This window comes from Nannobrachium achirus (assembly GCF_963921795.1).
Source record: "Nannobrachium achirus genome assembly, chromosome: 19".
Taxonomy (NCBI): domain Eukaryota; kingdom Metazoa; phylum Chordata; class Actinopteri; order Myctophiformes; family Myctophidae; genus Nannobrachium; species Nannobrachium achirus.
In genome coordinates this window covers 56,291,003-56,304,278 of record NC_137826.1, presented here as the reverse complement: position 1 = coordinate 56,304,278, position 13,276 = coordinate 56,291,003, and the positions used below count along the sequence as shown (strand labels likewise).

General features: G+C 44.5%; 1 protein-coding gene across 1 annotated transcript in view; it reads left to right on the top strand.

The window, feature by feature from the left end:
- Positions 1-1,744: 1,744 nt before the first annotated feature.
- Positions 1,745-13,276, top strand: part of LOC308304945 (cilia- and flagella-associated protein 70-like) — a gene marked incomplete at both ends in the record, with an annotated part of 38,679 nt that continues 27,147 nt past the window's right edge. Inside the window, 6 exons of the mRNA XM_080749569.1 lie at positions 1,745-1,816; positions 5,621-5,831; positions 6,099-6,197; positions 10,667-10,692; positions 11,779-11,952; positions 12,646-12,828. Of these exons, the coding sequence (XP_080605695.1) occupies positions 1,745-1,816; positions 5,621-5,831; positions 6,099-6,197; positions 10,667-10,692; positions 11,779-11,952; positions 12,646-12,828 (765 nt within the window). The remainder of the gene's footprint in view (positions 1,817-5,620; positions 5,832-6,098; positions 6,198-10,666; positions 10,693-11,778; positions 11,953-12,645; positions 12,829-13,276) is intronic.

Sequence of the window (13,276 nt, the reverse complement as noted above, 5' to 3'; positions counted from 1 at the left end):
GCTGTAATGTAATGTTTATCAGTTAATGACAGTGTCTTTGTTTACCTGGCTGCCATGTTGGATACAGGATTGATAGAGCCAGGTGATCCTGGTATTGACCCGAGTTGCCAGGTTTTGCGAAAGAAACAAGCAAACCATGGGTCTACAGTTTACAGTTTACAGTTTAGGCATTTAGCAGACGCTTTTAATCCAAAGCGATTTACAATAAGTAGATAAAAACATCACAATAATAAACAAGGTTAAATGTCAGTAACAGCAATATAACAAATGTAAATGAATATCTAGAAAAACAATATAATCCGTAAAGAAAAAAAGATTTCTAAAAAAAAAGGGAAAAAAAAGAAAATGAAAACAAGCCCAAAATGAAGCGACTATAGAGGGTATGCGCATAAATAAAGTGAATGGCAAATCGAGTGGCAAATCGAGTGGCAAAGTGAGTGTCAAAATGATTTTAACGTTGTCTGCAGTCAGATAGGACTTTTCTGTGTGGATGTATGGGCTGTCTGTCAAGGCCAGAAAGTAGTTTTTTGCCACTCAGTAGGCGTTCCCGCATAACTTCCGGGTATGATGATGATGTCACGCGCATGCATACCCTCTATTAGGGGCAGGTCAGTCAAACTTGGAAAGAACTTCCAACTTGAGCAGTTATTTTCAAATGACGCATTTATAAGGGGTTAAGTGGTTTGATTGATTGAAGACTTTATTAGAAGTTTGCATAGAAAAGGGTACAGTTGTCAGTTTCATGACGGTACAGTTCACCTAGGAAAGCACTTGGCTTATTAACACAGGAAATCATTGAAGTATCTCATAGATATAACATTGAATGACAGACAGATAGAACACAGTACTATGGTCAGGAGAAAATAAAAGAAAATTAACAGACAGAAAAACACAGTGCATTGATTGATTGAAGAATTGATTGATTGATTGATTGAAGAATTTATTAGAAGTTTGCAATAGAAAAAAGTACAGTTTCATGACAGTACAAATCACTGGTACAAGATCAACTAAAAGGAGATCCTAGAAAGCCGAGGCTTATTTCCACAGGAACCACACTTTAAGTATCTCATATAACATTGAAATACTATATAGACCTACAGTAGGTAAATACAAGTTCAAGTGAAGCAAGAAAAAGCAACAAAGTACTACTAGCCTACCTAAACAAGCCTCCAAAAAGCCACAACCAGCTACTTCCAAAATTCAAGCCACTTTAGAGAAAAACAATCCCAAATGTCACTTATAATAAGCAGACATGGCAACCAAACTGGAGGAACCGCATGTCACTTCCTATGCATCCCACAGCCCGAAAGGACAGGACGTTGATTGGCTGCCTTGTTGCCAGGCGAATATTAATATAGTTCACACGGTAGCTTAAAACAGGCAACATAAGATAATAACATGTTTATTCATGTTACATAATTATGTTTCTCATTTTAATTGCGTCAGTGCAACTTTTAACATGTAAAGAAAAAATGAAATAAAAGTTAAACAATAAGTTGCCTATTTGCCCCTGACAACCAAAGCAGCCAATGACAGGCTGCTCTGCTTGTAATTCTCCGAACTACATTTCCGGGGTCTGGCAGGGTTGTCATGGCAACGGGACGCACATGGGTCATGTTGTGGATGCAACAACAAGCGAGCAGCAGACGCAGTAGAAAAGAAGATCAAAGAACAGAGGCGCGTGCGTGTGTTTGTTTGTGTGTTCATTTGTGCGTTCGTGTTTTGCTGTGTTTGTGTTGATAACATGGAGCCAACATTAAACACATCAGAGCAGAGCATTGAGGTGAAAATCACCATCATTCGAGCTAACAACCTGGTATGTTTTATACTCTCTCTCTCTCTGTATGTCTCTCTGTCTCTCTCTCTCTCTCATTTATATAATGTGTATAATAATGTTTTATTGATATTTAATGGTGGCTTCTTTGCCACCCTTATTTACATAATGGTGTATTGTTTATTGTGAAGTCGCTTTGGATTAGTCTTCAATCAATCAATTTAAAAGCGTCTGCTAAATGCCTAAACTGTAAACTGTTATTGTGATTTGCACTGTATTTGCTTCTTTTTGGTTTATGCTAAAGTTATGTTTATGATAGTATGAATAAGTATGAATCTAACAATAGTATAGCAGCAACAGAATGCGGGGGGGGGGGGGGGGTCTTCAACATGTTTCAGGACAAGGAACCCTGATTATAAAACCATCTGATGGATTTGAACTGTACCTTGGAAAATGGAAATAGAGTCAACCCAAAGACAAGAAGAACCCGAAACAAACCTTGTTCCACTCCAAGTCAAAAAGCAGTGGTGTAAAGTAACTAAGTAGATTTACTCAACTACTGTAGGCTACTTATGAGTTTTTAATCATGAATGACATGCAGATGTTGACAGTTCAGCCCTGGAGTCCATCCATAGGCTAAGGACCCCCAAATTGACACTTATTAGCCCTCGGACCCCCCAATTGAAAAGATATGCCAGGCAGGGACCCCCATTAGAGAATGGGTCCATTTGGTTCCTAACTATCATTTAGCTGGGGACCCCCTGGAACTCACTCAAGGACCCCTGGGGGTCCATGGACCCCATTTTGAGAACCAACAGGCTAAGATGAGAGGATGGCAGGAGGATTGTGAACTTGTGCAAAGTTGGTATGTTGACACGTGAATCTGATCTTGACCATTGACGAGGGTCCCAAGGAGGGGTTGTGATTTGGTGTCTTGTTGTTGCAGAGAGAGGTCTGTAAGATCAAAACATTCTCCAGCCAACACTGCCAGCCATATTTCCAAGTCAAAGATCGTTTATTTGACTTGGGAAATGTCAATCGGCCAGTCAGGTAAAGGTGAGATGACATTCTTGCTCATGCAGGCTTCCACATTTGCAGCTCAGAGCAAGAAGAAAATAAAAGAAAGCAATATGGAATGTGAAGCCCAGTGTGTAAACATCAGTAGGCCTATCTTGTAATAAAAGTCCTAAAATAAAGTGCAATCAGTATAGTATAAAATCAGTATCATGTTACTTAAAATGATATTAAAGTGTGTCAGTAAAATGCAGATCAGTTAACCCTATTTGTGCCTATCCCGAACAAGTTCGGGATATTTTCAATCCAATACAATATTTTATTTGCTATTTTACTTACCCTGAGCTGCTTGGGACAACGTGGGTGGTCCTGGCTCGTCCAGCGCTTACCAACGAGAGACGCTAGATGGTCCGACGATTTATTCCATTGAAAATGGTTTAAAATAAAGTTTAGAGCCCCCCAAAAAAACCTCAATCTATACTGTCGGCGGCGCGACGTATTCCAGGGTGCCTATCCCGAACTAGTCCGGGATATTTAATAAAATGAATTATTTAATCGGAGGCCTCAACAAAGCCCCGGTCTAAATTTCCATCCATGCCCGGGGCCGACACTCGGCCATCCACGGGCCGTATTCACGCAAACGGCCGCATCGCGCCGCCCACTACAATAATAAGTCACATCTTTAGAGAGGATTTTCTCTGAATTATGTTCCCAGACCAAAGAGAACGTTTTTTTGCGACTGAAATAGCTTTAGATCGGGCTTCTAAAGGGGTTAGCAGTGAATGGCTAAGTGTAAGCTAACTTCCTCCTCTCGTCATACATAACAGTGGCTGGAGTGAAATCCCAAGGCACTTGGGGCAGTGTCGACGGAAGCTAGAGCGAATGCCTATAGAGATATTTCTGGCACTCTAGCGGCCACTTGTGGCCCGGGGCACTGTATGAGTTAAGCACTAGCAGCAGACTTGGTTTGTTCTCAGGTTTGGTTCAGCCGCCTTATGGTTGCTACATAAAAACTCTGCCACAGTCTTTGCTCTGATACTCTGGTATCTCTTGCCGGGTCGAGGGAGCAGCAGTGGGTGGAGGAGGCTGTGGCTGCGGTGATGTTTGTCCTTGTTGATGGTCTCAGCTTTGGCTGTGCATCGCCTGTCGTGTAGTTCCTTGGCTGTTCTCTTGGCACCATGCCTTTTCCCCGCAATTCTGCCGAGCTGGAGCTCGGCAGAATTTGTTCACGTATTGAAGTGACTATAGCAAAGCAAAAAATAAAAAAGGTTTGTAAAGGACAACTTTAGTTTTTTACAACAGCGATTTTAGTATTTTGATTTCAGTGGGTGGGGGCATGCGTTAGAGCCCTGCACGGGCCTGAAAAGTGGGGCCCGGCTCGGCCCGGGCCCGTGGAATTAAGGCCCGGCCCGGCCCCAAGCCCGTTGGTGAGTTTCAGAAACGAGCCCGGCCCGGCCCGTAAGCCTGTCACCGTATTATTTAATTAATTATTTCCGTGCGTGGCTTTCACTGCTGCGCGCAGCTCTCAGGGGGAGTCAAGGGGAGTCCATACTGTCACAGACCACCGAAATTTGCGTCGGAAAGGTCCGGTTCAACTACAAAATGACATCTCTTGCAACTTCTGAAAAGGATTACTCCTAATTTGAGTTCGGAAAGCTGCACGCACGTCAGAAAGTCGAAACTTTCCGACGAAAACTATGGTCGGAGAGGACGGAGACTGGGAGACTTATGTACAGCCCTCTATATCTGTGCTCGTCTTGCGCTCTGATTAAAAGAAATAAGTCTACATCACAACACAAGTAAGAAATCTTCCTCCACCCACCGTTTGTTATGTATATCCTCACAGCAGAAAATTAGACATTGATTGATATTATTGTCGGCTTGCCGTGGTTACAAAAGCCATCTCGTAAAATACGGAGTATCGTCCAGTTAGCCTACTAAAGAGTAAAGACGCATTCCGTAATGAACGGATACGGGAGGTCGGGGAATCATTACAGGGCGATTTATTTGAGAAATGACTGTAAAATGGGTGAATCTACAGTATAGTGCTCCTAATTTTCTAGTCTTGCTGTGTGAATCGCAGACACAGAGTTTGTGTGAGTGTGTGACAGAAGAAAAGCCGTAAAGCCCTCGGCTGAGTCGGCTCGTCGCGCCCATTGGCTAATGTACACATGTCACGACCAATCCGAGCCGTGTTGCTATAGATACAGATAGAACCCATAGCCTAGAAGACTATAGGCTATGCGAGGCAGCTGCTGTCTCAATCACACTCTCCATTCTAGCTATGCGCACAGCCGCACACAGAGACGTCATGTGTTAAATTCACAGCGCGAAATGTTCCGAGCATGGTTCTGAGCCCGGCCCGGCCCTAGGCCCGTTGGTGAGTTTCAGAAACGAGCCCGTCCGGCCCGTTTTTGGCGGGCCGGGCCGGGCCCTGGTCGGGTCCCGGCGGGCTTGCAGGGCTCTAGCATGCGTACAAGTGGCTAAATATGCCTTTTTAGACACGATAAGCCGGCAATTACTTTGTTACAATTTACACCTGCCACCATAAGTCACATCTGACCATGAAAGATTGTGGTGCATCTTGGGAATGGGCTTAGTGTGTCTAAAAATACATATTTAGCCACTTGCATGCATGCCCCAACCTGGGGGCATGCATACAAATCAAAATAGTTAAAATCACTAAAACGATAGAAAGAAGTAAATGAAAACTTTTTAACTCTCATCTTTTCTTTTCTCTAATGACTATCTAAAATATGAACCCTTGTTGTAAAAAAAACAAAGTTGCCCTTTAAATAATGTATTGTAAATAAGGTATCATTTGTTCCACAGAAGAGCAGCAAGGTGGAGGCGTTGCAGAGCTTCGTTCGGGTGGAGTTCAACGAGGCGGTGCTGGGAGACTCGCCCAGGAAACAGCATGACGCACCGCTGCCCCCTGGAGGTGGAGCTCAGCTGGTGCAGGTGGAGTACGACTTCAGCTGCACGTTCAGCTGCTCTGCCGACGCCCACAGTGTCCAGCTACTGACCCACACTCCTCTCATTGGTAAGGACTGAGCTTAAGTTAAGGAATAAAGTTAGGTTAAGGCATAGATTAACTGAGGCTAAGTTTAGGAATAAAGTTAGGTTAAGGCATAGATTTACTGAGGCTAAGTTTAGGAATAAAGTTAGGTTTAGGCATAGTTGTACTGAGGTTGTGTTTAAGAATATGGTTGGATTCAAAGATTTGCAGACATTTTGCACAGCTGCAGATATTCACTAACTGGTCGTTATTGTAATGATAATAAAGCATTGTGTTGTGTTGTGTTTGTAGTGACGGTGATGGAGTGGCTTCCTAAGGAGAAGAAACAGAAGAAGGAGAAGATCACATCACTGGGACAATCTACTGTAGACCTGCTGCCTCTGCTCTATGGTAGAACTAACACACACACACACACACGCACGCACACACGCACGCACGCACGCACACACACACGCACGCACACACGCACGCACGCACGCACGCACGCACACACACACACACACACACACACACGCACGCACACATGCAACACACGCGCGCGCACACACACACAGACGTCGACTAAAATTGTGACGAAAAATGTTCTTGTACGAGAAATGACTCAAACTAAACTAGACTAAATCTGTTGACAATTTCGTCAAGAAATAAAAACTAGACTAAAATGTCAGGGAGGGACTAGTGGAGAAGAGATCCAGTAGAACTACAAGACAAGTCGTTTTAGGTTTGGTTGCGCTCGGGTGTTGCGCTCTGAAAATAGCTGATCTACAAGCTCACAGCGCGTCTCATCGTGACGCATTGTGAGCTTGTAGATCTGCTATTTTCTGCATGCTTGCAACCAAGAGTAAAATCATCATCTAGGCCTGCCAAAATACAGTATGTGTCGACAAAATCAACACACACAAATTTTTAGTTTGGGTGGGGAGTGAAGAAACTTTATATACTGTATTTTGGTGGTCCATTCCACATTTTGGTGGCAGCATTATGCCCATATATGGATATTCCTATATTGTCAATATTAAGGACATTATTAACTCTTTTACTGCCACAGAATTTAACAAAAAGCTCCATCCACTGCCAGCTAAATTTGAGAATTGTCACTCATCTTCGAAGGCCTACTGGAGAAAATTGGCTTTGACTATAAAGACAACAATTATATGGCAACGAAGAATAGAATGTCTACTTTGCAACAGAAAAAGATTTCGTGTTTTTATCATGTTCTATTCATTAGCTAGAGGCTGCAGAATATGGCCTAAAAACAGCTCTTTGAGAACATAAAGCTGAGAAAAATGCATATTTGTGAAGGAGACATTTTCAGGCAGAAATCTCTCTTTAGCCTTTTATTGCTGGCTTCAGTAACATCACACGTATGATAAGTGGTTGTTTACAAACAAATTCAAAAAAATAAAAACAAGAAAGTGTTTTTTTTACACACTTTTAGTGTGTAAGAGCAGTAAGCGCAGTGCAGAACATTGACAGTGACATGAGCTTTTCAGCCTGAATCCTGCTTCAGCTTTCAGGGTTTTCTTTATCTCACACTTTTTAGGTTGAAGTACAGTACAAATGATTGATGAAAATAAAAAAATAAAATATAACACAACATTTTAGACACTAGAACTCAATTGTAATACTGCAAATGGAAAAAGGTTGGGGCCTACCTGTCCTTACACAGGCCTCAACCACTACATGTCTACAGAGTGTGTGTGTGTGTGTGCGCGCGTGCACGTGCGTGTGCGTGTGCGTGTGTGTGTGTGTGTGTGTGTGGGGCTCCATTCTGTTTCACTCCAGCCAGGCTCCTCCGGAAGGGCTCCGCCGGGTCTGCTGAACTCTGCACCCCTACCACGTACACGAGCCCATGGTCGATCTGTAAATTATACAAATACATAATTACTATAAAATATGAAAAGTAGTACACCTCCAAGCTCACAACGCGTCACAGCAGAATGCGTGGAGGAGCCTACTATTTTCATCAGAAGGCAGTTTTAGAAATTTCAACCCCTGCCTCTCTAACATTCTATGCACTTCCCTGCTTACCACACATATATATATATAAATATATATATAGTAATTATGTAAAAACAGCATTCATGGTCTGGAGAGGGCACTTTTTACAGATGGATAAAAGTCAGGGGCTCAAGCCCCCTTTGATGTCTATGTGAGCATGTGCCTGGTGCTAAGTCTGATTTACAGAAAAAAGTGTTTTGTTCTTTACCTATCCTTGTCCTTGGACGACTATAATGTGGCAATGAAGAAGTAGGCTCATCATCGTCGACTCATCATCTAAAATTATAGCCAGGAAAATATCAAAAAGTTTATATGTAAACAAATCAATTTACAATTTTGACATTTAGCAAATGACTTACAATAAGTTCATATGTAATACATAAAATGCAGATATAGTAAATAGTTACCATGCATTTACTGTCACAGTGAAATGCCCTTTATACCCTGTATGTATATATATAATGTCACAATGCAACATAGCTCTGTTTACACAAAGCTGTACTCCCTCCAACTGTATATACGGTAGGCTATCTTCCCCATTTTCAACTGTTTTTATTTATAACACTTGCTTTGGCAATGTAAACTGTTTTCTCATGCCAATAAAGCTCCTTTGAATAGAATTGAATTGAAAGTCTACATCATCATCATCAGCAGCGGTGTTACTGATGTTACATCATGATGATGTTACATCAGCTACTGATGATGATGATGATGATGACGACGACATAGCGAGGTGGGTGCGGGGCGTCCACCGTACGTGCATAGTACGTGCACGTGCCCCACGTGCACCACACGTAAAAAGAAACCTCTCCCTCTCTCTCACACACACACACGCATCGTACGCACGCACACACAAACTAAGCCAATAAATCCTAAATTCCCATCAAATAAAAAATCCTAGTAGCTGTGCAGTGCACCGTACACTACACGCAGTACGTGCACGCGCGTGATAGGAACTCCACGTGTGTCCTGTATAGCGACAAAAACAAACGCATGCACTTGGATCCTAACTCTATGCTTGGATCAAATTGCTGATCCAAGCAATTTCTTGCATGTATGTGTACGTGTAAATAGCCGGATGCAGTAGGCGGGCTCTAGACCGGATCCCACTGGTTTATTCGCAATAGAGATCACTCAGACCATGGTCTGATTGACAAGCCTCGGCTTGAGGCTTGAGCCTGCAGGCTTCATCACGGATGCGGTGGAAAGAACGCCTGAAGCGATGTTATCACATACAGTATACATACATGCAGATGCACTGGATTTAAGTCTTACCACTTTGGACAGTAGAATCATGGCCATCTTCCAGTGAGTCTCTGCCTCTGTACGTCTGGCTGTTGAATGGGTGGCGGCGGTCACGGCGGGCTCTCTGCTGCGCCGAAGATGTGGTGTTATAGGGATCCATCCAGCACGGGGGTCTCACTCTCAGGAGTGTCAGGTACGGCGGGGGTCTCCGAGTCCATATCGGGATATCAGGAGGCTCTAGATCCACTTTTTGACCCGGTTCTTCGCGACCAACGGCGCCAAGAAATGGAATATGTTTCTCTTCAAAGCCAACGGCTACACTACAGGAATCTTTTTCTCTTCTTCTTCATCATCATCATCACGACCACCACCACCATTCGTGGGCGCTGCTGGGTCACCAACGCGGGTAGGTTGTAATCCTAAAGTTTGTTGTCGAAACTTTCCTTCCGTGGATCTGCTGCTGTCTGCGACCCCGGCTGTGGGGTGGTGGGGGATGGTCGCTTTGCTTCGGCGGATTGATACTGAGCAGGGCCTAGTAGTTTAGTTTAGTTTAGTTTATTTGATCATCATATTTCATACAGGTCATACATTCATATAATCATTGTTACAGGTGATCAAAAGGAATAGGCTGAAGCTAAAAGCTTGTGAATGCCTATCCTACATGTTCATGAATTAAGACATTGATTTGGCCAGGATATTTACTGTATATCCTGTAGTACTTGGCCTAATACATCTCAATATTCTAGTACTGCTAAATACTACTACCTACTACAATTACTATACTACTAATACTATAAAACAACTGATTTCCGACAAAATGATCGCTTTTACCAACGTTTCTCTCTCTCTTTCTCTACTAACAGCCCGATGCATAAAACAATATAGTCCCTCAAGGCTAGCAGCTAGGCAGGCGCAGAGTCGCTCTGGGCAGGCGGAGCCAGGACAGTCTGTTTACTTTTTTTTTTATGACGCGGTTTCCGGCTGTCCTCAAAAGACCCCGACGACCAATTATAGATTCACAAGTTGCGCAAGGACCTGTTTTATCATAATCCATAAAAAACATCAAACGAACGAACGGCCGTATTGGCGTGGAGGTCTCTTGAGGATTGGGGCGAACAGGAACGTTCAAAGCAGTATAAGAGTTAAGAATATTATGTTATCAATATTAAGGACATATATGGGCGGTGTGTTCCTCCCTCCGCGTCATCAGGGCCCACACCCTAGGTGGGGTTGGCGATAGGGCCTTTCTGTGTGGAGTTTGCATGTTCTCCCCGTGTCTCCTAGGGTTGATACCCTCACAAAAACATGAACATACTCCCCCCAGAATGACAACAACTAGAATCGTCAGAGAAACGCTGTGGTTGGCCAGATGGCCAAGATTGGCGCGACCTCGCTCTTTAGGGCGAGGTCGCATGTCACCGTGAGGTCGCAAGTCACCCTGAGGTGTCTTACTAGTTTAGCATTGACTGTGTGTGTGTGTGCGTGTGTGTGTGTGTGTGTGTGTGTGTGTGTGTGTGTGTGTGTGTGTGTGTGTGTGTGTGTGTGTGTGTGTGTGTGTGTAGGTCAGTCATTCAGTAGCTCGGTGGTCCTCCATCTTGTACCAGGCTCTCCAGGAGACTCCCATCTTCAGGAGGAACAGGTACCCTGTCTGTCTGTCTGTCCGTCCGTCTGTCTGTCTGTCTGTCTGTCTGTCTGTCTGTCTGTCTGTCTGTCTGTCTGTCTGTCTGTCTGTCTGTCTGTCTGTCTGTCTGTCTGTCTGTCTGTCTGTCTGTCTGTCTGTCTGTCTGTCCGTCCGTCCGTCCGTCCGTCCGTCCGTCCGTCCGTCCGTCCGTCCGTCCGTCCGTCCGTCTATCTGTCGGGAAGAGCTTGTCATTTCGACAAATCTTTTACATGTTGATGCCAGTGCTTTTATACTTACTCTTTGAGCTTGTAGATCTGCTATTTTTGTCAAGTTCTCCAGAGAATAGAAAGTGGTTAATGTAAAAACATCCAGTATATCTCTGATGTCGGGCCGAAACCTCCTTTTTGATATTTCCACCAAAAGGCCCTTTCAGAAATGTCATTTTGGGGAAAATGAGCTCAAGTGGAGTTAGGAGGTTTTGAACGAAGGGCTTTTTACTACTTTTCATTGGTTCAATATTATTTGAACCAACACACAGACGTAAAGGGTGTTCAATAGCACATATTGATGAAAAAAGAGAGGGCCAATCGGGTGGAGTTAGCTGGTTTGGCAGAAAGTGTGGAGTTAGGAGGTTTTGTCCCAAGCACGTTTTACTACTTTCCATTGGTTCAATATTATTTTAACCAACACTCAGATATAAAGGGTGTCCTCCCGTCCCATGGGGAGGGGGCAGGGACGGGGACGGGGACGGGCACGCGATTCTCCCGTGGGGAAGCGACTTGCGTCCCCACGGGAGAATCGCGTCCCCGTCTCCAGGTGCTCCCTGACGGCACTCCGTCCCCACCGCTGGGACACGTCTCCGGGACTGGGACGCCAAAAGAGATCGCCCTCCCTCGGATAAGGGGTTAGGGTTATCGACGAAAATAGGCCCCACATAGTATCCATGAGTCTGTGAATGTAACCCCTTTACTGCTACCCTTTACGTGTCCCTGTAACCTGTCCCTGTGTGGGGACATACTGTATGTACATACAGAGTTAAACTGTCTCTCTCTCCCTCTCTCTCTCTCTCTCTCTCTCTCTCTCTCTCTCTCTCTGTGTGTCCAGCCTGCGTCTCTGGACGTCTCGGTCCGTCTCTCGTCGCCCCTGCTGTCTCCGTCTCAGCTGGCCCAGTCCAACCTGCTCAGGGTTACCATGGAGACGGCCTACTCTGTCCCCGAGGCCTGGCCTGTGGTCCCTGCCGGTCCCCAACCCTACTGCTACACCGCTGCTACACACATGGTACACACTAGGGCATTAACGACTCAGGTTCTTTTCAAGTCGAATCGACTTACACTACAGTAAAGTCGAAGTTGAATCGATCCATCATTTTATGACGTCATCATATTGACGGGGGGTTGGACGGTCGGGCGGAGAAACCACACTGACACACTGCTGATTAACTTGAGCAACTTGTTTTAAAGATCTGTGTCTTGACAACTGACATTCAATATAAACTATTATAATAAAACATAGTAGGCCTACCTTTAGCCCTATAGCCAAGCTATTTGAAAATAGACGATCTACAAGCTCACAGCGTGTCGCGCTCTGACGCATCTATGATCACAGCAGCTGCAGCCCATGATCAAGCCTAATTAATTTATTCTCCGTCCCGCGACGGTGTTGCATGCATGCCGAGAATAGCAGACCTCCAAGCTCTCATAACGGGCACATCCACAGCAATGTGAGTGACTTGTACTGCATGAGAGAAGTAGTGAAGCTTGTAGCCTTCAGCAGCTGTTCTCAGCCAACAAAGAAGAGGTACGAATGAACTGAATCATGCGCTGAGACTGAGCAGTCCCCAAAATAACACATTTGGGGAATTACCTGAAACAGGCACCTACAGTAGGCAGAGTCTAAAATGTCTCTTTTTCCACTTTTTTTTTCTTTATTTCTTTTTTTTCTTTGTGTGTGTGTCGCGCGCGTGTGTGTCAGTGTGAGCAGGTGTTGGTGTTCAGTGGAGGTGTAATGAAGGCCGGAGGCCAGAGGGAGGCAGCAGAGAGGCCTAAACGCTGGCCCCTGGAGGGCTTGGAGGCCCCCGGGGCTCAACATGTGGCGGGGGCCTTCATACGGACCACAGCCACAACACAGGAGGACGGAGAGCTGACCGGCACAGAGGTGACACACAGACAGACAGATATAATGACAGACAGACAGTTTTTTATCAGGGCCGGCTGCAGGATGAAATGATTAAGGGGGCTTTTGAAAATTGTGAGGGGGCACATATTTTGTATATAGGCTAATAATAATGAACATTCTTTTTATTATCTATAATACCTACAACAGATGCTAGTTTTTGGGAGGTGAAATAATAGCCGCTGCTGCTGCACTGTGGTTTAGGGGATTTTAAATTGCTGCACCAGCTGCGGATAATAATAATCAGATCATTATTATAGGGGGCAACTGTGTTTCAATACTGTTATTGTGATCTCTATGACAATAATAATATTCAGCCAATATTTGTGTTGTTTTTGATATTTTCTTGACTGAGGTGGCACAACTTGCAAATGAGGGTGCAGTGCCCCAGCAAGCCCCCTCGTGGCACCGGGCCTTGTTTGACTGATTC